This window comes from Podarcis bocagei (genome assembly GCF_964188305.1).
Source record: "Podarcis bocagei genome assembly, chromosome: 11".
Lineage (NCBI taxonomy): Eukaryota > Metazoa > Chordata > Lepidosauria > Squamata > Lacertidae > Podarcis > Podarcis bocagei.
This window is the reverse complement of record NC_138136.1, coordinates 28,356,409-28,382,750: the sequence shown is the minus strand read 5'-3', so window position 1 is coordinate 28,382,750 and position 26,342 is coordinate 28,356,409. Positions and strand designations below refer to the sequence as shown.

The window sequence follows — 26,342 nt, the reverse complement described above, 5'->3', positions numbered from 1 at the left end:
AAGCTTTGTGAATTCTCAGGTCTGACTGACAATTAACAAAAATCAGACAAGGCCTTTTTGGTGGTTGCTTTGCAGCTATGGGACTCCCTTCATGGGGAGCTCCTTCAAGCTCTCTATCTGCATTTAAATGTACTTTCAAAGCATCCTCTCATTTGGGGGGAAGTTTCTTCTTTTCAAGTCAAATTTGACTGTATTGGACTTTATAGGCAATTGTCCACTTACGGTATATCTGCTGAATTAGATAGTGCTATGTTTATTATTCCTCAATGCCATTTAACAGTAAGTCCAGATTGGCCACCATTTTGGTTGGTTCAATGTCAAATTGTCCTAAGGTACTAGCTTTTACCGTATTTGGAAACTTTACTTCTTTGTTGTGACTGCAACATGTATGTACCTTCTATGTGAACATAGGATCTTTCCTTGGTGACCACATGTTGAACTTCAACCCAGAGAAGAGACTCTGATGAAGTGCTTAGGTGTGCGACATATGGAAAGAAGTGATCCTTCATGTACCCTGGTATCACGTCATGAAGAGCTTTAACACTAGCACCTTGAAATGGGCATAGGAATGGACGAGACGTCATTCCGGCAACTCCTGCAGCCAAGCTGGTGACAAAGGTGATGCCAAATGTATTGCTTTGCTTTTCTGTGCACCACATCAGCGAGGCCAATAGGGGGGGGTCTTGCCATCTAGGTAGCCCAGGACCTTCATATGTACTACACAGGCTTGTGTCATGGAGAGGTCACTTCAGTGCTGCTAATACAGTAGAAAGAACATTGGAGGCAGCAGTTACAAGTTTCTGGTCTCTTCGGCCACAGCAAGTGTTGCGATTCTCCAGTGGTTTGACTTCACCTCTGGAGGGGCGCTCCATTGTCTCTTGAGACAGATGGATGCCAACAACAACATTGCATCTAAGTGCATTCCAAACTGTAGTTTCCTAATTTAGGATGCTGTCTTATACCAATTGATTTATCTAGTGACTGGCAGCAGCCCTAGAAGACTAGGAGTCTGTCTCATCTGAATTTGCCTTCAAAGGTAGCCCTACATATAATGCATTGCAGTAATATAATCTGCATAAGGTAGCAAGTGAAATAGGGCAAGTGAAAAAGGACCAGAGCATTATCCAATTTTCACTAAAAGGAAGAAGCATAATTTTGCAGCACTATATGCAAAGGGAAGAAGAAATATAGGCTGGTCACAAATTGCATATGGGAAGTAAAAAAGGGAGAAGAAGAAGAAAACTGAGGCTCTGTACCTGTTAAATTGAGTGGATGGAGAATGTATAAGGAGAGGAGGTCTTGGGAAGGAAGATAAGATGTTCTGTCTTTGAAGTATTGCAGTTAAAATGACAGAAGCATCCAAGTGACAATACGAGACAGGCAGCTGTAGATGTGCGATTGGATGCAGGAATAAAGTTCTGGAATACAGTGGTACCTCGGGTTTCAAACGTTTCAAGTTACAAACACTTTGGGTTACAAACTCCGCTAATCCGACAGTAGTAACTCGGGTTGAGAACTTTGCCCCAGGATGAGAATGAAAACCATGTGGCGGCGGTGCGGTGGTGGCGAAGGCCCCATTAGCAAAAGCGCGCCTCAGGTTAAGAACGGTTTTGGGTTAAGAACGGACCTCTGGAATGAATTAAGTTCGTAACCCAAGGTACCACCGTACAGGAATTGCTAGGTGTCATCAGCATATTGTGTAGTACTGAAAGCTACAGGCAATGTCTACTGGTCTTCTTTAGAAGAGGGCCAAACACAAGCACTGAGGGACTCCAATAGACAAAAGGAGGGCAGAGAAAGGATATACCTTTGGATCTGGCAGTGGGTGCTCGGTGTCTATCCCTGGGCAGCTAGAATGGAATGCACATGGCCAGGCAGCAACTGGGGGAATTCCTCCAAGCTGCCTGGGTAGTTGGCTCAAGTTCCTGCCAGCAGCTGCATTTCAAATTGGCCAACGAGTGGCCTCTTCCTGTGTGAGAGGCAGGAAGGGAAGATACCCAGAGTGGGAGGCTGGGAGAAGAAAGGGAAGTTCCTAGGTAAGGGCTGGAAGGACCCTCCCCCTTTCTGTGTGAGACAAGGGTTAAGATTTACCCTTGCATTTTCTTTTCAGGTTTTTTTTAATTTCAATTAGTTTTTTACTGCACAGTTTTATGAAAAAGCTTCAATAAAAACGAAAGCAGGAAGCTAACTGAATTATGGTAGCTGCCTGCTTTCCTCAAGTTCTATTCCTGGCTTCAACCACAAAGTGGCACTGTTACCCAACCCAGCATGATAACCATCACAGGCAATGGGAGAACGCTACTACCTGGAGCTTTTAGAAGCAAAGAACTAGAGGACTGAGGTTCACAGACATGAGTGCTGCAAGAAGATAAAAGTTAACTGTTGATGTGGAGACTTGCCATAAGTAGCAGAAAGAGAATGAAAGGCGTTTGCAGAATTGAGGAAATGTCAGTGGCGTAGCGTGGGGGTTGCAGGGGGGGCCGGCCGCACCGGGTGCAACATCTGGGAGTTAGGGTTAGGGGGCGCAAATCCACGGGTTAGGGGGCACAAATCCACGGGTTAGGGGGCGCCAATCCATGGGTTAGGGGGCGCAAATTACTTGCCTTGCCCCGGGTGCTGACAACCCATGCTACGCCACTGGGAAGTGTGACTGACTAAGCATCCAAAACAAACAAGATGCATGAGGGAAATGTAGGCAATAGGAACGTATTTTTGTGGCGCTGACTGGATTGTGGAATATCTGAGCCACTGCTGAAGAAACAAAAGTGCACATGAAGCTCTTGACCTCGTTATCTTGCTCATCAAAGGTGAAGTGATTGAGGCAACAGGTTGTCCTTTCTTGTTTAATTGTAACTTATAAACGTAAAAGAATTGTGCCACATAACTGCCACCCCAGTACCAAGTTTTTCCTTGCCAATAAGCCCGCACATTTTTTTAAAAAAAGCTTAATACTGCCACACCACCTTAAAAAAATAAATCTCATTCTACACTTACAATGCTTTCCACTTATATTTATATACATAGGCAGACATTTCCACTTTTTCACGTTCAACTCTTTTTGAAGATGGTGGAATTCAGATATGCAGCTCAAAGCAACAAATGATAGATCAGGGCGAAGGAAAAGAAATCCACCCTGAGGAAGCAAAGGATTACACTGGACAAAAGAAGAGTTCAAGTAACAGGAGATCTGCCAACTGATTTCATTGATTCCAGGGGATTGAGGCATGAGCGTAGGTATTTCTAAGTGAATCACAGGTTCTGTGCCTTGGTAATATCTAGCTGACCTACTTTTTCTGCATTCTTCAAAACTGCAAGAGGGCTAGGAGACAGGTATGGAAGACACCCTAAGGGATGGGTTGCCCTACTTGTGTGAATATATGCAAAAAATCTACTGCTCCATTTCGGATATTAAAGAAAGCATTTACAGATAATGGGAGCTTCTAATAATACATTTGGGCAGTTCCTAACACAAACAGGCTAGGAGTTTTCCATTCAACATATGTAGTCAACATCAGTGTTTAAAACAAGTTTGCATCTTGTTAGCTTTACATTTTCAGATATTAACCACAAAGTGTTGATTGCTTTCAACAACTTGATCATATCTCAGCCATCTTAATATCCCAAGTGTTCTTCATACTGAAAAAGAAGGCAAAGCAAAGGGCAGCATAAGGTAAAAACTAGGAAAATGAACTGTTCTTAGTAACATAAATGCCCAGGTGTTGTGGCTCTGCTTTCCGACAGACATTAAAAGCCAGAGGAGCCTGCTGTGGAGGCCTCTTCAATAATTTTTGGAAGCCACTTTCTTGAGACAGGGCCTTCTCAGTCATTGCCCCCTGCTTATGGAATTATCTCTCCAGGAAGGCTTGCCTGGTATCTATATAAATTTCATTTTGGCATTAGTTAAAAAACCTTTACATTTCCCCAAAACATGTAACCTATGAGATATTTTATGCAGTTGTTTTTTAGTTTTGTTCTTTTATTGTTTATTATTTTGTATCTTTTAAATGTAAACCAACCTGAAAACTTTTACTGAAGCATTGCTTACCAGTTAAAAAAAATCATATCTGACTGAAACACAGTCAGGAACACTCCTGGAACATCAAAGTCCATGTATTGCCAGAGCCCTCTCCAGAAAGAGGACTGTTAAGATTTTTCTAGTGAAAACTCATAACTCCCTTCAGAACCCCACATTCAAACACAATAATACTCACTCTTTGTAGACCCCTTCCAGTTGAGATGATGTGCAATGCAGTATGAAATCATTCAATAGTGACTGAATGAGTTGCCTTTTAAATTTCCTCATTCTTAGACAAGGTGCAGGATTTCAGGAGTCATCAAGTCTACACCACACTCAAATAAACTATGGCTTTTGTTTGAGCAATGTGTGCACTAGTTAAGGAGCTACTGCATTTCTGCAGAATTAGCTCACAACCGTGGTAGCTACAAACTTGTTCACTGCTAACTGCCAAATCTCCATCCAAAACCTTCTCACCTGCCACTTCTGGTGTTTTGTCTGATGCCTGCTGGCTCTCCCACACAACTAGAACAGCACACTACCCTTGTAACTTAATACTGGGCTGCTGTTTTTTGTTTGAGACAAATTACACTACTGTTATGCAGGATTCATCAACAATAGCGTAAATGAAAGTCGAAAGTATGATACTAAGCAGTAAGAACATTCAGTTTTCCGGGAATTTTACTTGCATTCAGGATGACTGCATCTTTCATGCTACATTCCCTTTGGCCTCTAACACGAAGCATTGAAACATCAAGGATAATAAATCCAAGAACAGTAAGCCGTCAAGCAAATTCCATCTTTTATCCAGGAAAATCCCAAACCTTGGGCAATTAAGAAAATGGGGGGAAATCCAAGCAAATATATCTTTGATTGCTTTTTAAAAAGCCTACATTAATGTTGAAATGCATGACATCATATCCCGTTTACCTTTTAGCTAATATTTATCATACCATTCTGTGAAAAATTAGAAGCCAAAATAAATGGCTCAATTAATTGTACAGACGTAACCTTCTTTGAGCTGAACCAGAGCTGTGAGCTCTTTATTAAAAACACTATTCTATAGTCCATAACCTTGTTCCTTGACTCCTCTCTAGTTTCCAATTTAAACAAGTCCCCGTGCGGCCCGTTCTAAAGGGCTTTGTCTCCCTGTCATTGTTAAGAGAGCCGAGGCATCCTGGAAGTGTGAAATCAGACCTCATGAGCTGAACGGTTCCCCAGGGAACGCTGGACCGTGCAGAAGGTCAAAGTCATGGGCCGGACCATCTGAAAGCGCCCTGATCACCAGTCTGTGACACAGCAAGCAGGGGGAGTGAGTGTGTGAGGAGACTATAATTGAACACATCTTAATTAAAACCCACAGATAGCAAAAAATAATAATAAAGTGTTTCCCAGGCAGCCTGTCAAATGCAACTTAGATTTAACTTCACTAATGAGACCGGGTTATCCTTATTTCTTAAGAAAAATAAGATTCGCTTAACATTGGATACAAGATTCAGCATAATTCTTACTGTTACTTCTTAATTTTCTGTCAGAAGTATTAGGTTTTTTAAAAAATAAATAAATCATGACAACACCTGATGAAAAAAATCTACATCTTATTAAACAAACAAACTCCCACTGGAGGGCTAGAGAATTATTTCACATCAGAATGCAGTTGGCCTAAGGTGGTTTGTGCCAACTTTACAGAAAGGCAAGTTCCACATTCTTTCATTCAATAACACCCTGCTTTAGGATTATCAATGTAAAATTATCTGAATAAACTATAACCATTTTTTCACTCTCTTGCCATATTACCCAATGACTAATGTTCATTCATTTTGTATTGTTCTCCTTATCAAGAATCTCTCTGCTGCCAACAAGTTGGTAGGTGTCCCAAAAAAAGGATTTGCATATGTTGGCAATGTGTATTTAATAGTTATTGGCATGATTGTACTAGCTACCAAGGTGGGGGAAGTGATGCATTTATCCCAAAATAATTTTCTAATTCTTTATCTCACAAGATGAAAAAGGATAAAATACTTCCTCAAATACCACAGCCTATTTCAGGACCATGAGATTTGAAGGTAAGATGAATATAGGGTCCTTTCACTGAATATTTTCATGACTTTGGGGGACTAGAATTCTCTTGTTTTCAACATCCCAGTCCTATGAGTCTCTGGATCTGTAGTGGAGCCATGAGATGTCTATGCCATTACAATTGAAACATTCATTGAAATGCCTTAAAACTAGCCAACTTCTACAGAACAGAGGCACAGAATCATGTTTTAGCAGTGGTTGGAAAGATCTAAAACAAAATTCCAATGTTTTGCTGCTATGCCTATACTGAAGATGGAGCTTGGTGCTAGTGATGACCTACTCCCTTGTATCGCCTAATTCTACATACCTTTGTTTAAGTACAGCAACTGAATATTCAAATCACTGAAATAATATATTCTGTTTCTCAAGTTTCAGTCAAACACAGACAGAAATATCCACAGTATAACATGTCTTTCACACGATACATACTGCCCCATCCTTCAACTTTGAAAACAACTTTGTGAGCTGTTTTGTGACCATTTATATTTAAATGGTCACCAAATTATATTTAAATAGTCACAAAATTCCTGACGGAACATCTCCATCCCCATTGCTCAGACTGGACGCTGAGGTCCTCCAAGGGTCTTCTGGCGGTTCCCTCACTGTGAGAAGTGAAGTTACAGGGAACCAGGCAGAGGGCCTTCTCGGTAGTGGTGCCCACTCTGTGGAATGCCCTCCCATAAGATGTCAAGGAGAAAAAAACTACACAACTTTTAGAAGACATCTGAAGGCAGCCCTGTATCGGGATGTTTTAAAGGTTTGACGTTTTACTATATGTGCTGCAAGCCACTGAGAATGGCTGGAGAAACCCAGCCAGATGGGTGGGGTATAAATAATAATAATAATAATAATAATAATAATAATAATAATAATAATAATAATAATGGCAGCATTTAAAAGAATACTATAACCAAGAGCAACGTGGTCTATTGCATGGTATTTCCATCTGCTAAAATGTGTATGATTTTTGTAAGATATGGTGAAAACCTAGGGCTGGTGATAGCATTTGCAAATGGAAACTCACTGAGAACTGAGAATGCACACTCTTCAACTCCTCTGCTCCACTGCCTGAGCAGCTTCCCCCTCCTGGCATTAAAACATAGTTTCACATTACATATGAACCAATGCAGTCCAGGTTCTTCATAGCTTTGGCTTGGATCCAGAGATACGTTCTGCTAGCGAGAAGTCTTTTCTGCTGATTGAAGAGCTGATTCCAACCTGTGTGATTCCAACCTGGTGCTGTGTGAACAGCAACTCCTCCTAATTCAGGAAAGTGATTTCATTCTTGTAAGCTCTTCTACGAAATTTTGCTGTCACCCACCCCCAATTTTTATATGTGTTAGCCTGTATCTTCCTTAATCATCATGTTCACTGTAACGCAACTCCAAAACACTGTGGTACTGCACCGCTAAAGGTTTGCTGTTAGTAACTGCATGAGAGTTCATGTAGTTCCTGGGGTTTGCTTCCCCTGAACCACGAAGAGTAACCCAAGAACAAACTTTGGTTACAGCTCATGGTTTATCTGGACAAACCATGAACCAGGTTCAGCCAAACCATAGCTTGATGGTGGTTAGCACAGCTAAAGCAGAACCAGGGTAGGATTGCTGGATCCATGATCTTTGCACTGGATGCTTGCAAGTTTGCTTGTTCATGATAAGCCATAGTCTGAGCCATTTCATTCTCATTAGCCATTCTTCCAAATGAAATAATGACCCTGTATAATCCCTTAAAAACTTTATCCACATACGGAGACTGTGAAAGTCTGTATTACTTGATTAAAAATTCAATTTATTGTTGTAGTTTAATGTTGAGTAACTAGTCAATGAATCTTTTAAATATGCCTATTACATTTAAGCACACTACCCAATACTCTTCTACTGAAAGCAACATTTTAGTAACAGTGAACTGGAGCAACTGACTCTAGTAATATTCAGGTAATTAAGGATGTGTGCTTTGTGGAAAGGAGAAGACTGGCCCATTTCAGTTATAATTTGTGTTTCTTATTCACTCATTTAGAAAATATAACTGTGACAAAAGTGTACATTTTTAAATGCTCCCCCCCCCACTAAAAAAAAAGCTTAATAAAATATTTTTTAAAATCCTCCTCTTTGCTTACTGAGAGAATATTTTGGAATTCAGCAAAATCTAATCAAATTTTACATTTGCTTTTACTTTTTATTTTCAGACATTTAATATGATAGTCTATCCCAAGGCAAAATTATGCAATTTTTAGGTTAATATTTTGGCTCTTAAATACTGGAAATACTTGAAATTATTATTATTATATTGGTAAAAGCATGTTTACTGGGAAGCAAGGTCCTCTGATATATTTATTACATTTTATATTCTGTCTTTCTTCCATTGTAGAACTCAAGGCAGCATACATGAAATTCCCAACCAGGAACTAACCCAGACTTACTCCCATGTAAGTTATCACAGAACTGCAGCCTAATTCAAACATACAACTATATTATTTATTATCATGCATCAACATTTATTTATGTACACCTCTGCATATACTCTTTTTATGTTTGTCTGTGAAATACTTGTATAGAAAGACTGGAAACAAAAACAAAACATCACCATTGCCTATTGTCAGGGAACTGCCATCAGAGCATCAGTTGGTGGAGGGACTCAGGCAGGATGAAAGAGACTCAACTGCTGAAGCAGGGACCAGCAGGGGGAGGAGTGGGTCTCTGAGGGAATGCGAGCAGGAGGGAGGGCTCAGGGAGGCTTCCAGCGAGAACAGTGGGGAGGTATCGGAGTCTCCCATAGGGAGACCCATACCTCGCAGGAAACTGTCACGCCGTGAGTCCAGGAGACGCGTTTCCGTTAAGGAACTTCTTTGCTGGAAACGCTTCCGCAGACAGCCACTGTCGGACTCTACTAGTGACTAGAGCAGACATGTCTGAGGAGCTCCGTCACACACGGAGGTTTGTGGGGGCGCACAAACTCTGAGGGAGCACGTTTTCACGCACAAGCAGCTAATCAAACCCTCACAGCAGTCCGACAGTCTTTGTACGCTGCCTGTGCAAGAGAAGGCATCATGAGCGAACCAACCGGAACCGGAGGAGCAGGGGCTGGAGCTGGTCCAAGCTTGGAAGATAGATACCGAGCGTTGGAGGTTCAACTGGCCCTGCAGACGGCGAGGCTGGAGGAGAGAAGGGCTCAGGATGCAGACAAGAAGGGGAGAGCCACTCAATTCCCCAGAAAGGTACCAGGATTGGTGCAGAAATTTGGGGGGGACCCCAAGGACTACCATGCTTTTAGGACAGAGATGCAATATGCCCTTAATGTGCAGTTCGATGAGTTCCCTGATGAGGAATCGCGAGTTGCTTTTGTAATTGGGCATCTTGAGAAAGGGGCTAGAGACTGGGTGCGACCCCTAATGGCAACGCACAATGACATACTAAAGGACACAATGAAGTTCTTTCGTGCAATGGATATCATGTTTTCCAGCGATATTGAGGAAGGGGTGGTGCGCAGACAGCTAATGGCTTGTAAGCAGGGGAGTCGATCTGTCCGTGAATATTGGACTGAGTTTACCATGCTGATTCACAGACTGAGTTGGGATTTATCGGCGGCACCCGTTCAAATGCTATTTGAAGAAGGTCTTTCTTCGGGGGTGAAAGACGAGCTGGCACGGAGCCCCAGGGCGGAGTCTATGGATCAGCTGACCAAATCTGCGCTGACCATAGGAGCGCGGCAGGAGGCAAGAGCCTTGGAGAGGCGGGAAGGGAGAGGGGAACGTTGGAAGGAGTTCCGCATTCCAGACATTCCTGAGCCAGCTTTCCCGCCGGCAGAGCCGATGGAAATCGGAACAGCGCGCGCGCGCGCATTTTCAAAAACCAGCGAGGGAGCTAAGAAGGAGGGAAAGGGCCCCCGGAAATGCTATCTCTGCCAACAGCCAGGCCACTTTGCCAGAGTCTGCCCCCAGAGGAAGGAATGGCAAGGGATGGTGGGAGCTGTTGAGGGGGGAGAAGAAGGGGGAGCGGAGCAGGTAAAAGCCAACGCCTGGTTGCCACAATTGGGGCACTGCAGCCAGGCCAAAGAGCAGTGAAAGTGCCCGTGCCAGAAGCTCCTCGACCTGCTCTAGTGATTGAAGTGTCGCTAGAGCTGCAGAATGGGCACCCCCTAAAAATAAAGGCGCTATTGGACTCAGGCAGCTCCTGCAATTTTATGAGCAAGGAGTTTGCTGCTGAACACCAGATACAGACCATCCCTTTAAGCAACCCCCTGCAGGTGACCACGATTGATGGCAGGGAGTTGTTGGGAGGAGGAGTCCGCTTGCAGACTGTCCCAATGATAATGAGGGTGGCAAGGCACACAGAACTGATAGCGTTTAATGTGGCCACCCTGGGAGGCGCTCCCATTATTTTGGGAATGAGCTGGCTAGCTCTACATGATCCGCTGGTTGGCTGGCATCAAAGAGTGGTGTCCTTTGGTTCAGCACATTGCCTAGAACACTGCAAAGGGGAGAAGGGTTCAGTAGGGGCCCAAGCCACCCTAGCAGGGACTGAAGTAACGGGGAAGGTGAAGGTACCACCACAGTATGCAGATCTCAGCGACGTGTTCAGCGAGAAGGAAGCTGACCAACTACCACCTCATAGACCCTTTGATTGTCAGATCAATTTACTCCCTGGAGCACAGCTTCCCGTGGGCAAGTTGTATGCCATGTCAGACAGGGAAATGCAGGAGTTGCGAGGGTTCATTGACAAGAACCTGAAGAGAGGCTTCATCAGAGAGTCCAAAGCAGCAGGGGGGAGCCCAGTGTTCTTTGTGGACAAAAAAAATGCAGACAAGCCGAGACTTGTATGTGATTTTAGGCGGCTGAATGCAGTGACTGAACCGGTGGCGTTCCCTATGCCCAGAATTGATGATATTTTGACCATGGTGAGGAAGGGAAAGATTTTCACAAAGCTGGATCTAAGGGGGGCGTACAACCTGATACGCATAAGGAAAGGGGATGAATGGAAAACCACCATGTTTACCCCTTTGGGGGCGTTTGAATACCTCGTTATGCCATTTGGATTACAAGCAGGCTCCGCGTGTTTTCAATCTTTTATGAACCACGTGCTGGGCCCTTTGCTCTACAAGAATTGCGTTGCCTTTCTAGATGATGTGTTGGTGTATTCTGAGAATGAGGAGCAACATGTGAGAGACGTCAGAGAAGTGTTGAGCAGACTGCAAGCCAACAGGCTGTGGGTCAAACTGGAGAAGTGTCGGTTCCATACCAAGGAGGTGGAATTCCTGGGGTACCGCCTGTCAGACAAGGGATTGGCCATGGATCCCGGCAAGGTACAGGCAGTGCTGGAATGGAAAACACCCAAAACCAAGAAGGATGTGCAGAGGTTCCTAGGGTTTGGAAACTTTTATCGTAAGTTCATCCGCAACTTCGCCCATCTGACGGCGCCCATCACTGACTGTCTCAGCAGTAAGAAGAAGTTTGTATGGACGGCGGAGGCGGGGCGAGCGTTTGAGGAACTGAAAAGGGCCTTCGCCTCTGAAGAACAACTTCTGCATGTGGATTTACGAAAGAAGCTAAGGGTTGAAACAGACGCATCTGACAGAGCCATAGGGGCGGTGCTTCTTCTGCAGCCGGGGAAGGAGGAGTCGGAGTGGCGTCCGTGTGCCTTCTTCTCGCGGAAGCTGAACAAATCCGAGAGGAACTACACGGTGTACGACCGAGAACTGCTTGCTATTCATGAGGCGTTCCGGAGATGGAGGCATCTGCTAGTTGGTGCACAACATAAAGTGCAAGTGTGCACGGACCATAAAAATCTAGAGTACTGGAGAACGGCGCGAGTGCTCAACCAAAGGCAGTTGAGATGGGCCCAAGAGTTCTCCAAATTTAACTTTGAGATTTGTTATGTGCCAGGCCCAGAGAATGTTAGGGCGGACGCTCTCTCACGCAAGCCTGAATATTTGGAGGGGGAGGGAGCACCCGAAGAAACCCATATCATTCCAGAGGACCGCTGGGTGTGTGGGGCGACTTTGGTGGGGCAAAGGGAATTGGTAGAGGGTACGGTGCAGGATGCATACGCCCAGGGGAAACTCAGGGATCTCAGAGGGGAGGAAGACAAACCCGGTGGTTTTGAGGAGAGAAATGGGGCATTGTATTATAAGGGAGCGTTATATATACCTGAAGGGGAATTGAGGGAGAAAGTACTCAAGCAGCTGCACGATAGCCCCACAGCAGGGCACTTTGGGCAACACAAAACCATGTGGCTGGTTACCAGGGAATTTTGGTGGCCCAAGGTCAGGGAAGATGTGCGGGAGTATGTGAGAGGGTGTGAACAATGCCAAAGAGCCAAGGGGGAGAGGCAGGCGCCGGCTGGTTTATTAGAACCACTGCCCACACCTGAGAGACCGTGGGAAGCAGTGGCAATAGATTTCATGACTGATCTGCCAAGGTCTAGAGGGAAAACAGCCATCATGGTTGTAGTAGACCTGTTAACTAAAATGGCCCACTTCATAGCCTGCTCACATGCGGTTACAGCAGAAGAAACCGCCAAATTGTTTGTAGAGAATGTGTTTAGGTTGCATGGCGCCCCCTTGAGGGTGGTTTCAGACCGAGGGAAACAATTTACTTCCAGGTTCTGGAGGAAGCTCATGAGCTTACTGCATGTAGAGGTTAATTTCTCGACGGCCCGTCATCCTGAAACCAACGGGCAGGCGGAAAGAGCAAATGGGGTTCTCCAACAATATTTGAGGTGTTATGTTAATGACAGAGAGAATGATTGGGTGGAGAAGCTGGCGTTGGCAGAATTTGCCTACAACAATGCAGAGAACGTGTCCACGGGGATGAGCCCCTTTTTGGCTAATCACGGGTGCCATCCCAGAGCCTTCCCAGGGGGGGAGGGGGAGAACTGGAGCGTTCCAGCTGCAGAACAGTTCGTGGAAGAAATGGAAGCGATCCATCGCCAGCTCCAACTCAACTTAAACAGGGCTAAGGAGGAATATAAGAGGCAAGCAGACAAAAACAGAAGGGAAGGTGAAAGCATCAGGGTGGGGGACCAGGTGTGGCTGTCAACCCAAGGGTTGCCATTCAAAGGAGGTTGTAAGAAATTAAGACCCAAAAGGCTGGGTCCGTTTGAAGTCATACAGCAGGTCAATCCAGTGGCTTTCAGGCTCCGGTTACCGAACCACATGAAGCTGCACCCAGTTTTTCACAGGTCGTTGCTGTCACCGTATAGAGGAGACAGTGAGGGGAGGGTCACTAGGGGACCAGCAATGGAGGAGAAGGAACACAGCTACCATGTAGCGGAGATCCTCGATTCCAGGTGGAAGGGAGATCAAGTAGAGTATTTGGTAATGTGGGAAGGGGAACCGGAGTCGGAAAACACCTGGGTTAGGGCAGAGGATGTCAATGACGAGGTTTTAATAGAGACTTTTCATCAGAGGTTCCCACGTAAACCTCAGCCTGTAGCGAGGTTCCGAAGGGAATACTTTGCCACCACCGACGAGGAAGAGGAGTTGGAGGGGTTCCCAGATTCTGAAGAGGAGGAGGATTCAGCTGGCCAGGACGACGATCGATGGAGAGAATTGTTCGAGACGTCAGAAGATGAGGAAGATTCGTTTCGGGGTTTTAGCCCTTCACCTCCCAGGGGGGAGGAATTGGGAGGGGGTGAGGGGGGCCCTGGAGGGGAGGTGGATGTCAGGGAACTGCCATCAGAGCATCAGTTGGTGGAGGGACTCAGGCAGGATGAAAGAGACTCAACTGCTGAAGCAGGGACCAGCAGGGGGAGGAGTGGGTCTCTGAGGGAATGCGAGCAGGAGGGAGGGCTCAGGGAGGCTTCCAGCGAGAACAGTGGGGAGGTATCGGAGTCTCCCATAGGGAGACCCATACCTCGCAGGAAACTGTCACGCCGTGAGTCCAGGAGACGCGTTTCCGTTAAGGAACTTCTTTGCTGGAAACGCTTCCGCAGACAGCCACTGTCGGACTCTACTAGTGACTAGAGCAGACATGTCTGAGGAGCTCCGTCACACACGGAGGTTTGTGGGGGCGCACAAACTCTGAGGGAGCACGTTTTCACGCACAAGCAGCTAATCAAACCCTCACACCTATGCAATACTTGTTTGCATAGAAGCATTACCAATATACTCAATATAAGATGAAGCATTAAAACTGTGTAAGACTCAACACTTGCAGGTGTAAACATAAAGCACTGAAACCAATCTAATAACATAAACTAACACATAATCAATTTCTTGCAAGTATTGTTCAAACCTGAACTTGAAAGCACACAAAAGGTCCTTCCAATGCTTTCTACCTCATAGCAAATGTGATAATTTGGAATTCAATGCTTTATGGAACACAAAACAAAATATGAGAAGGAAAAAATGCTGCATCTTGAAATATGATTTTTCTGTCTATTTCTATTGTGTATATCAGGTGATGTATGGATGTTATTTGTCAAATAACCAAGCTGGAAGATTTTCTGCAAGCAGAACACATGCTAGAATGGTTATGTATGCACCCCCAATGTTTCTACATTTGTGATGTAAAATACTTAGTTACATAAGGATGATTTTTGCATATTGGCGCTAAGGACAAAAGGAAAGCAATGTGACCATTCCATTACCAAACCTAGCTAAAACCAAAACACTTTGAAATACACAATTCATCCTAATCCAAATGGCCCACCATGAACAAGCTAGGGGTTCCTGCACACACAGAAGAACTGTCCAGCATGCAGAAATACACCTTGTAATGTACTGCATAGATAATAGTAGCGAATCACACAGATTGGGGGGGGGGGGAATCCCACTGCTCAACCTCAAAATGAGCAAGATCCCGTCAGTGAAGAAGTGAAGAAGCAGGCGACTGCAACAGACTAACCTCCACTTGACTCAGTAATGGAAGACTACCTGCTTCCACCATCACATGCAATATTTCTACCTACCTTTCTGCACCAGAAAACCCTTAACCTAACTTACAGTTGACTGCAACAAATCTTAAAACGAAAAGCCATAAATAACTAATTATGATATTACTATCATTATATTCTCTGCCCAAGAAGGGGCAATAGACACAATCTACCCTGTGAGGAAGAGAGGGAAGCAGTCAGGCAAAGGCAACCCCAAGGCTTACTCCTCCAGGCAGACTTGCCCCACGGCCATACAACCAATGAACATCGTGGGAAGGAGGCAAAGACAACTTCAATGCCTGCTCAAGTCAATTTGTTTTTAGTATTTTAAAACTGCAGACTGCCTTGGCAGAAAGGTGCCATATATCCATCCATCCATCCATCCATCCATCCATCCATCCATTCAATGGGTGTGTGGGTGTGGAATCAGCTGTTAAACCACTAAAGAAGGCCCATGAAGAAAATGTGTGCTAGAAATTTTGGCAAGTAGTTATATCTCTGGACAAATGTAAAGATACATGATGCTTGCGACTTCGTAAGAAGATTTACGATTCAGCAATCCTGCAGAACCCAAACAGGTCTGTGTCTTGTCAACACAGATGAGAAACCACCAGAGAACTCCACATGTGCCACCTTGAAGAAAGGAGGCAGACAAATGTAATAAAATAAAATAAATATGGCAACAGGCATGATGATGCTATCCAGAGTGCTGATGCAAATATCCTACATTTTCAGAGGAACATCCATCAGAAACATACTATTCTGAAGCTGTATTTTAAGCCCTCCTCTGCTTTACAATTTTGTAAAATACTGTTTTTGACTAACATATGAACTTGCCCTGCCATGAACAAGTGAATTTTATCTTGCAAAATACTGGACTCCATTTTGTTTTACTATTCTGTATCTGCTGTAGCCCACTGGGAATGAAGCTTAACAACACGAAACCTTTTGGAGGGGCTGTGATGCATTGTTTCATTAAAATCCTTTTCCATTACTATTTTCAGTAAGGTTCTGAGCTGTACAAAGTCCAAACTAAGGATGGGCAAATATGTTAATTTTGATTTCTCAATTTTCTAATCTTAAATTCAGTTTCCACGTTAGTTTGCATTTTTTTAATTTAAGGTGCTCACGGAAATTCACCAGAAATTTATTCTAAAACATACATTTTTGTAAAGCAAATTCCCCTAATAAAAGGTGGTTTATGTTATTTTCACTAATATATGCATTTATATGCACGCTTTACCCTAGTATGTGTACACATTTAACTAGAGAACTACATTCAAAAACTCAAAGACATGCATATTTCAAATGATGACTGTTTCAATTCACATACGGCTTGGGAAAGCGTTAAGTAGCTGAAACAAATTTGCACACAAACACAAATATGAGAAGATAGAGTTCATTTGCAAAGATCCTAGCAAACTTAAGTTTTCTACCCTGTCGGGAGTGCTAGTTTTGAAAAAGGCTATAAACCAGAAATGCTTCAATAGGATAACTATCACCACAAAAATTGAAGTAGTTCTTGCCTGTAACGTCAGCTGCCATCAAACCTTCTGCTCTGATAACCTTCACCTGGAGAAATCCCACATCCTTCATGTTATGAAACATCCGCACTAGACTCTAGAACACACACAAAAAAACTATGAAGTTAGGAAGAGCTTGCAAAGGGAGGGAAAACAGGCAAACGCGATTCAGTCTTCTATCACATTTTATAATGGTTGTTTGATTATTCTTAAATCTTATTCTTGGAAATCAACTATGTGTTTTCAGTACTGTATAGTTTCCACTCAGTGTAGGAAATATCTATTTCCATTCCCAGTATTTGATTTTAAAAGATCTAAACCACAGCACTCATCTTTCAGCTTCATGTTAGTGCATTATTTATTCTGAATATATCAATATTTAATTGTAATAAATAGTGCACCAAAATGATGCTGAAAGAGAATGCCCCAAGTCACAATGCATCAAAAGATATTTCTGTATACCCTAAGACAGAGGTATATCCAGTTCTAGAGATGCAATTCAGAAGCCCGTGTTTAAATGGCAAATGCCTGCTGGTTTTAGGGGATACCTTAAACAAGACTAGAGCTATCTTTATGCAGCTAGAGCAAGCAGATCCCTTCACAACAGCTTCCATATCTCTTGGCAAAAATATCACTAATGCATTCAACAACTTGTATTTAACCTATAAATAGACACAGGGAGAAAAAAACCAGCAACTTTTTCAAAAAAAGTATCATAAATTTTGTGCACATGAATTTCTCATACAGTTTTTGTATAAACTATATATTAGATAAAGGAAACTATATAATAGCTGATCAAAAGCAACATCGTGTTTTATAACAAACTTTCATTTTTCCCCAAAACAAGACTTGTGTGCATACATGTATATTATGTATATATAAAACCCAAGCCAGATATATCAAGAATAAACAGGATTTCTATATGTTTTAATGTGCCAGCTTAAAGCAAAGTTGGATTTAATAGAAGTAGACATTACTTTTCCTTTCTACTATGTTGCTGCTTAATGGATAATCATTAGTGGTATATTGCTCAAGAAAAAAGGAACATTTTCTGCTTGAAATATCAAGTATTAAAGTGTTAGACAAACATTTTTACCAATACGAGTCAGACACAAAGCCCACAATATAAATCCCCTAAGACGCTTATTGCGTACAGAGAAGGTCTGACCTTGGCATACTGAGCCGAAGCGCTGCAGTTATATGGCACATCAATTTTCACATATAAATGCATTTATATCTATTGCTTTCTATGGAAACACATGCCCATTTATTACAAATTTTTGAAAACATTTGTCTATCATCAGAATTGTGTTTAATCATAGGACCAAAGCTAAACAAACACTGTTTATAGGATTCCAAACTGCCTGATTCTGAAAGTTATGTTACAGATAGCATCAGAATACAGATGCTTTGCTGGTAGCGTGTCATCTGTTACAATTCTCAAGAAGGTTTGGCGGGCTTTTTTTTGTCAAGCTTGTATCTAAATTCAGATATTTTCCAGTTCTCACATATGTAGAACAAGGGTAGCAGGCATGTGGAAATTACATGTTTGTTCTGTAGGTTTTGAAACTATATTTATCTCACATTTCCTACATGATAAAAGCAAAAGCACAAATTCAATTTTGTTCCACCTGCACTCACATTACCCACACACGGGGGGCGGGGGGGGGGGGGGAAAGAGATTGCAGTATTTCACTTGGTACTATTTGTCAGGGCTCTATGGGGTAATTATAGTTTGAACTTAGATTCAGCTAGTCAGCTGATTTGGAGCAATTTACTGCACATTCTGACAATCTGGTCCAGTGACAGACCATAGAATATTATTGTAGGATTTTGTGAAAAGCAAATTACTTTAATACATTACTTTAAACATGCAACTTAAAGTAATGATTTATCAGCCGATTGTCAGCCTTCTTATTTATGATTATTATTGAAGGCTTCAAAACCTGGATGGTATCGAAGGCCTGAAATTTCCATAGCAGTGAAATCTTATGATTTGCTGTGAATCCTTTCAGCCCTCAATAGATGGGAAAAGATTGAAATGCTCTGGAGATGAGTCCTCTTTATTTTTTTAATGAAAGGCTGTATAATATATTTTCTGTATGGCTGCAGCAGCTGTCAGGGAGAGCATCTCAGTTCAGCTCTATTATGGGAGAACCAATACCCCATCCTATGGCATTGAGATACACTGAGGGGCCAGTACTGATTGACAGCTTGTCACCATGACGTCTTATTCCATCTTTGTTATGGAGAAAATTAATGTCACACCACCAGCCTTATGACTCGCTGTCATCTTAGAACTGCTCACCTTTTATCAATGCTCTAAATAACATTTCAAGCCCATCGTCTCACGGTGGACAATCCGGTCAAGGGACATTAAATCGGATGACTGTGAAATGTCATAATAAAAATGGAATGCTAACAACTTCTTCACTAAACTAGCTTCTCTGGTTTTTAAACTGTGACAAGGGGGAGCAGGGGTTCAGCACACCCGTTCTGAAAAGGTCATACAATCTCTCTCTTGGTCTGCTACCCATTATGGCCCTCCTTCCCCCCCACCCCAAAAGGAATTAAGCTTTTCATACAATAGTGATAAAATAATGGTTCAAACAGTAATGCCTGTTTAATTTGCAGGGCTCTGATGTTCAGCTACAAATGGTTAAATGACAGTAATAGAGTCATTTTGCAAGGCTATTTGATCTGATGGCAAGGTCAGCTCATTTACTGGTTTCTGTCTCAAGAATAGACACAAAATACATTTTAAAATGGGAAAGTCTCTTTAGGAAAGCTTTAAAAAAATCTATAAAATAAAGATGATAAAAGGATTCCTGAATCTTTCTAGCTGCACAGTAATAGTTCACTGTATATTCCCTAAAAGGGTGGCAGCATGAACGCTGGAAATAAAACAGGTGACAACATATAGGAATGGCAAGAGTTCCACAAATACTGTGCAATACTGTGTTCTTTAATCTGTCTTTCTGAAACTATGTATGTATGGGTCATGTTAGGGAAAAGGGTAGTTAAGTTTGTAGGTAAACATAACAATGCCTGAAATAGCCATTGCAATAAATTGACATGCCAGGCTTTTTTCTTTTTCTTTTTTACACAATGCAATCCTGTTTTTATACCAACAATACCAGAGACACAATTCTGGGGGTAAAAAAAAATGGCTCAAGGTTCAAAAAAGTTGTGAAATATATGACAATATTTCTGTGGTGTTATAAAATTATCAGTATCGACAGTATCACTTGTTTCACATTAACCTGATAATGGAGAAAAAATATTATTCTCACTACTTGGTATCAAAATGTGTATCACTGCAATTAATCCATCAGAAATGCATTATATCTATTAAGATGTAGTCTGACAGACCAGTCTGTCTTGGTTGATACAAAAATCTGAAATAATACTCGTAATTATTAGTTTTCAGGCATAGTACACTGTATCTTAGCTCTCAGTTGGTTTAGGAAATATAATGTTTAGCCTTGCTAAGTCACCTCTATTAAACTGTGTTTATGATAACACTATTGGTGTATGATTTGTACAAGCACCAGCAGACAGCTGATTCAGTGGAGATAGGTAGAATAAATTTGCTGAAGCGCACATCCTGCTAATCTGTTTGAAGAATATTGTACAGCATTAGTACTAGCACTTCATGTTATCTGCAGAGCCTGATAAGGTACATCTTTATTAAATTCAGTTATTGAAAGGATGTCAGCAAGGGAATAGGAATATTTTAAAATAAAAAAAAAAAAATTAAACAGCCCTTTGTTAGTCAGAGCTTGGGTTTAATGGCAGAGTGTCTAGAGAAGCCCTCTAAACACCTGGCAGCACTGTACAATAAAAGCTTTGTAATTTTAGGTGAAAATAGCTTTCTTCTTTATTCTTTGTGTCTAGTAAGTCAGTTTTAGTGAGTTCAGTATTCATAAATGCTGGAGTAAGAGCTCCCCTTGCTGTTGCTTTACCAAAACTACACAGAAGCTGACATGCTATGAGGATGCTGGGAAATATTTGTTTTCAAAATATCTGAGCACAATTTTAAAATTTAGCACATTTATTTTTACGTAGGGTCATACCACCATTCTTACGCATTAACGAAGGAAAAACCTATCATAACACTCTAAACAATAGCAAAGTTGGTCCACTTATTTATTGGACTCTTAAAGCTATTTGACTTACTGTGGGGGGGGGGAATCAGTGGCATAACTTTTTAATTATGGCACTAAATTTTCATTTGAGAACAGCAACAAAGTAAATTCAGTGAAAAGCACTGAACAAAAACTAATTGGCAAGAACCAACAGAATAATCTTTAGGGCAATGCACTGGGATATTATAAACAGCATTACTTGCAAATATTAACTTGGCTAGTATAAATCTGTAGTACTAAATAAACATTCTGAAAAAGCAACAGCTTGGATGGGTTTTTAGGGGTAACAGGCCATTTCCCCCATTCATCGTGGAATATACAGTTCATGGTTTTTCACATTTGCAATCATACATAGCATGAGCAAGAGAGAGGCACTACATACATATCTCTTTAGTATTTCTTCCTGTTCCTTTAGGTCCTCCAGGGCATTGATTGGGAGGTCAGCGATGCTGACTGCAGCTGAGGCAGTCAAGGTGACCAGCAATACCAGAAAGCCTTCCCCTTCCTCCAGAGGCAACTCCAGCTTATGAGTTTGCTCTTTGCTCAGGGTCGACAGGTCAACCTGGCACCTAGAAACAAATGTTTTGATTAGCATGTGGCTGCCTTCGCAAGAGCAGTGTGGAATGACACGCACTCAGCTATGCAAAACACAAACAAAGGCAGCCGTCCCGGGGTTTAGAAGGCAGTATTTCAAAACCCTGTTCTTTTGCTGTTCAGCTCATTCCGTCATAAGAAAGATAACACAACTTCTTCTTCTTCTTTATATATAAATACACTAAATTATATAGCTGCTTTTGAAACGAAAGATGCTCAAAAGGCACAATGCTAGAACTGAAATGTTGCGCCTTTCTTATCCAAATAATAGAATAGTATTGGAGGGGATCCTAAGGGTCATCTAGTCCAACCCCTCCACAATGCAAGAATATGCAGCTGGCCTGTACAGGGATCAAATCTGCAACCTTGGTATTATGAGCCTCACACTCTAACCAACTCAGCTGATATCTTAAATTCTTTAGGGATGTCAGTGAAATCCATCAAAATACATGTCTAAGTTGTAATGCTCTACTGTATTCTGAGCCAAGTACCATTTCTATCTTGGGCCATATTCCAATGTTGTGCATCTCTATCTATCCTTGTGTTGCAGCATTCCTGGCGCTGGGGCAGGGAGGAAGAAAGCTAAGAAGATGTAAGGGAAAAGGACAGACAGCTTTTTGTGCTCTGGGTGTCAGCACCGGAAGCACAAAAAGCCTCTGAATTTGGAAATCTGAGCAATTTCCTGATAGTTTCATTTTGGCGAGGGTAGCTTGGTTTCCCAAGCCTAGTTCCAAATCAAACCAAAAGAAACTCTCCCATCCACATTCCCAAATAAGGTTTAACAGTTTGAACGGCTTGCAGATACGAATGGTGGAGAAAGTTTATTCAGTTTGCATTTCAGGTGAACCTATTAACTCACACTTTTTGAAACAATATGAGAACTGAAACAGTCGCCTTTGAAATTCTTCAGCAAAGTAACATGTATAAAAATGCATATTGGAGTAGACTGCCCATAAAGAAATGCATCTCTTGGTGACATAACAGACAAAACTATTTTACATAAGGGAAAATTCATTGCAAAAATGTGTACATTAGACAAAATTGCATACAAAGATGTATATATTATGAGAAAATTGCACTAAAAGGCTACTGAATGTTCATAGCAATGATATAAAAACACCAACTGATTCGGAACTGAACTTAAGCGTAGGGGAAAAAAGAGAGAGAAACCAAAATGAACAGATTTTCCTATCTCCCTCTGAAAGGCAAGTTGTTGTTTTCAGTTGCAAGCATGAAAACAAGGTAGGCTCTACTTGTTAATCAGAAAAGATGTCTGGACACCAGCAATGGATTAATCACTCTGTTAGTTATTTTACAGAATAGGGTCAAGGGCAATTTGGGACACCTACTTGTAGTATATTTAACTGGGAGTGCCTTAGAACAGCTGGAGAGGAGGAGGCGAATAGAAAACATGCCAGACAAATCAGCACAGGACCATCCTATCCTTAAACAAAGCAGACATAATAGAAACCCTGAATATTAAAAACTAACATAAAAGCCTGGAAGAACAATGAACTTCCATTAACATGAAGCATAGCATAAATGTATAATATAAACACAGTACAGCATAGCCTCCACAACCAGTGGCGTAGCGTGGGGGGGTGCAGGGGGGGCAGGCGCACCAGGCGCAACATCTGGGGGTTAGGGTTAGGGGGCGCAAATCCATGGGTTAGGGGGCACAAATTACTTGCCTTGCCCCGGGTGCTGACAACCCACGCTACGCCGAGGTCCACAACTCAGAATCATAGCCAAGTGCTTATATGCACCGATCCACCTGAATAGCACATCAAATACAGTTCAACAGGAAAACCCCCCAAATCTATTAAAATAAGGGGTCGATGACATTGTCATGTGTCTTTTTTATAGCATATATGGTGAAACTTTGCATCTTTTCTCTACTGGGCTGAAGTCAAACATTATTTTTCAAGGGAGATTAACTGGTAAGTGTTCATGTGCAGCATATCATTGAATTAATTTTTTTAAAAAAATTTATATTCTTAAATATTCTGAAATTGATGACACTTTGATTGGCTGCCCTGCCCAGCATAAAGAGCATGTATACGCAGTGAAACCTGTACATGGACCACTTGGTGTGCTTATGCATTTGTACTTGGACACATACACACAAGCTTCTTTTCACACTAAAATTTCTATAGGAAGGGGTTTGTGAATACCGGTAAATATCAAGGATCAGTCTTTTACCCATTGCTGAACGTAGGTAGGACACACCTGGGCAAAGAGAAGATGGGTTCACAGAAGTTCCCGACAGCCATATTTATTTTCTTTGATAGATTCAAAAGCACATTTCAAAACAGCAGAGCACTAAGAGCAAGTGAATTTTTGTCTTTAGCATACATTCTCAGCAACAAATTTCTGCTTGTTTAATTGTCCAGAAAAAACCTGAAAGAATACTTGCATATATTCAGAACATAGAACAGGTCTGTCACCTGCCTTCTATAAATGGTTGCCCCACTCAGCTGGAGTAAATCACTGATCCTAAGCGGAAAACACCTGTAACATCAAACAAATGGGGGGGGGGCGAGCCCTGGTGCAGCAATGCTCAAGGCTCATTTTAAGGTATTGAACAACAATTATTGTGAGATAATTCATATGAAACAGCCACATTTCTTACTCCATTCATGTGTGTGCCAAAAGCCTCTGCTCTGAAAATGGTACTGTAGTAAAACCGCAACAACAGAGTATGTACAGTGCAGGGGGAAATGGGGTGATTAATCTTATTTCAGCATAGGTTCCCACAGCCTTTACGGTAGGTTAAGTTCATATAGAAATACACTTCTAAACCAGTTAAATTTAATGGTGGTCTGTGATTATTTCACCTCACACACACACACCCTGCCACACACAATACAAATGTGTTACACATTTTGCCAAAATGCAGAGAGCGCTGCCAGCAATTGAGAATGGACAGTGATGACTCACAGAAAATGAAAATGAATCAGTCACCAGTAATCCCTCGACATAAAAATATAGCAAAAATCAATGTCATTTTGAAGATAAACATGCATGGTTTCCTACTAATAAACAACACTATAAATCCTGCAGTATGGGACTGTAAATAACTCCAAGAGAATAAAATTACACAACATGGGATTTTACTTATCCTGTATGCTCGCTGAAACAACTTGTTCACCGACAGCACTCATTCCCGGAAATATATTGCAGCTGTCAGCAGCCAATTTGGCCAGATTACTCTTACGTGTTAAATTTATAACAATCACAAGGATTTATTAGCTTATCATTGTATAGGTGGCAGAGTCACGATTGTTCAAAAGCACAGGTGACAGAAAGTTAAATAATTACATGGAGATTAAGACAGTCTCCTTCATTTGAAAATTTTACTTCAATATTAGCAGATGAAAATTAGCTGCCTAAAAGACAATGCAAGTGGAGATGTATGTTTCACAATTGCCATAATATAGCCACACTTTGTGGCTATATTCTTTGGGCTGCATAGCTATCCATTATTATGTTTTTGTGGACACAGTAATTTATGCTGACACTGACTGTACAAAAGGTGAGGGCTGTTCTTCAGGGCAGGAGACACCCCCAATACTTAAAAATAAAATAAAAAATAACAAGGGTTTGGAATGAGGCTCCATTTGAGCTATTTACCTGACAAAAAGTCTGTTTTTCTCACAACAAGGTGCCATAAGACTACAGTGGAAACACTGCTGGTACTGTCCTTGACATAAAAGAGAAAAGGAACTGACAGGAGAAGGCGGCCAAGAGACTGGAAAGCAAAAGGTTTAGGATGACCCATCTTTTACCGATGATAGAATAAGTGCTTGAGATACACAAATGGATGAGGGTAGAAACAAAACTGGAAAATAACTGGTGTAACTCTGCTTCAGCGCCATCTATTCCCTAGTGCTAGAGCCAGGAACTAGCAATTGCCACATATCAGCATTTGTGCAACACAAGCAAAGTCTCTCTAGCCCCACTGGATCCATTATAACAATGGAGCCAAAAAAGGGTAAGCAATGGAGAACTGCTAGGATTAGGGAGGCGCCTCTCACACTGTTATGGTTGCATGGGAATGGAGATTCTCTCTGAAGCTCTTAAGCAACTACAGGAATACTAATAATAAAATTGCATGAGGTAGTGGATAGGAAAGCAGCCTGGTAAAACACCTGAGAATTCAACCTGCCCAGGAAGAAACACTGTTCGAGTAACAGCAAAAAGCTGTTCTCCAAAGCATAATGAGCAGTCGAGACTGGCCTTATGTACTGCATGAAAATTAAGTTCATGGCAAACAGGCAGGATGTTTCAGACCTTTAACCGTATGTATAAATTATAGAAAATTCATTCTGAAAGATGAAATTCCAGCTCATAGCTTTTAAAATAGAGCTTCGACCATTAAAGCCTACTAACAACACAAGAGTGGATAACAATATTAAGAGGCTGTGCTCAGGCTGTTACTTCAAAACAGTAAAAATTTGAAATGAAAAAAACAACAACAGTCATGATGTTTACATTATTCACAGTGTGAATAATTCACAGTGTGTTTCATTCCCAGATTAAACGCACAGACACACAGATGCATGCACACACTGATAGAACAGGGAGTAGCAGAAAACAAGGGATAACCAATTAATAGTTCTCATGTATGAAATACCTTTCAACCATACTTAGTTTTTGGACTAACAGCCATGCGCTATTCACAACAAACTTTCAATAGTCCATGCCCATGCCCAATGGCTGCATTTGGACGCAATGTAAAACCATTGCTTGTTTAGCTTAGCTATGGTTTGTTTGCTCAGACCTATGACTTGTTTGCAGCTAACAGATCACATAATCTGTAACAGTGTTGGCCTGTGAATCTTGCTGTGCATTAACCATGTTTGGTCATTGAGCACTTACTGTTCCCAACCCTAACCCTGCGGGAAGCAGTAATTAGAATTTAATTTGATTCTAACCTGTTTTTAGTAATTTATTGTTTGATTTTACACCAATGTTATATATTTCATGTTAGCCGCCCTGAGCCCGACTTCGGCAGGGGAGGGAGGGATATAAATAAATGTTTATTTATTATTTATATTTATTTATATGGACCAGCTATCCTGGCTTAATCCTAGTGTTTCATTGCTCCATC

The 26,342-nt window shown here is 41.8% G+C and overlaps 1 protein-coding gene across 8 annotated transcripts in view; it reads right to left on the bottom strand.

Annotated features, from left to right (window-relative positions):
- The window catches only part of MCTP1 (multiple C2 and transmembrane domain containing 1), a gene marked incomplete at its 3' end in the record, with an annotated part of 198,899 nt that overhangs the window by 81,873 nt on the left and 90,684 nt on the right, over positions 1-26,342 (bottom strand). For all 8 annotated transcript variants that reach the window (XM_081212357.1, XM_081212354.1, XM_081212355.1 and 5 more), the window contains 2 exons: positions 21,018-21,204; positions 16,491-16,584 (listed from right to left, as the gene is read on the bottom strand). In XM_081212357.1, the coding sequence (XP_081068483.1) occupies positions 16,491-16,584; positions 21,018-21,204 (281 nt within the window). The remainder of the gene's footprint in view (positions 1-16,490; positions 16,585-21,017; positions 21,205-26,342) is intronic.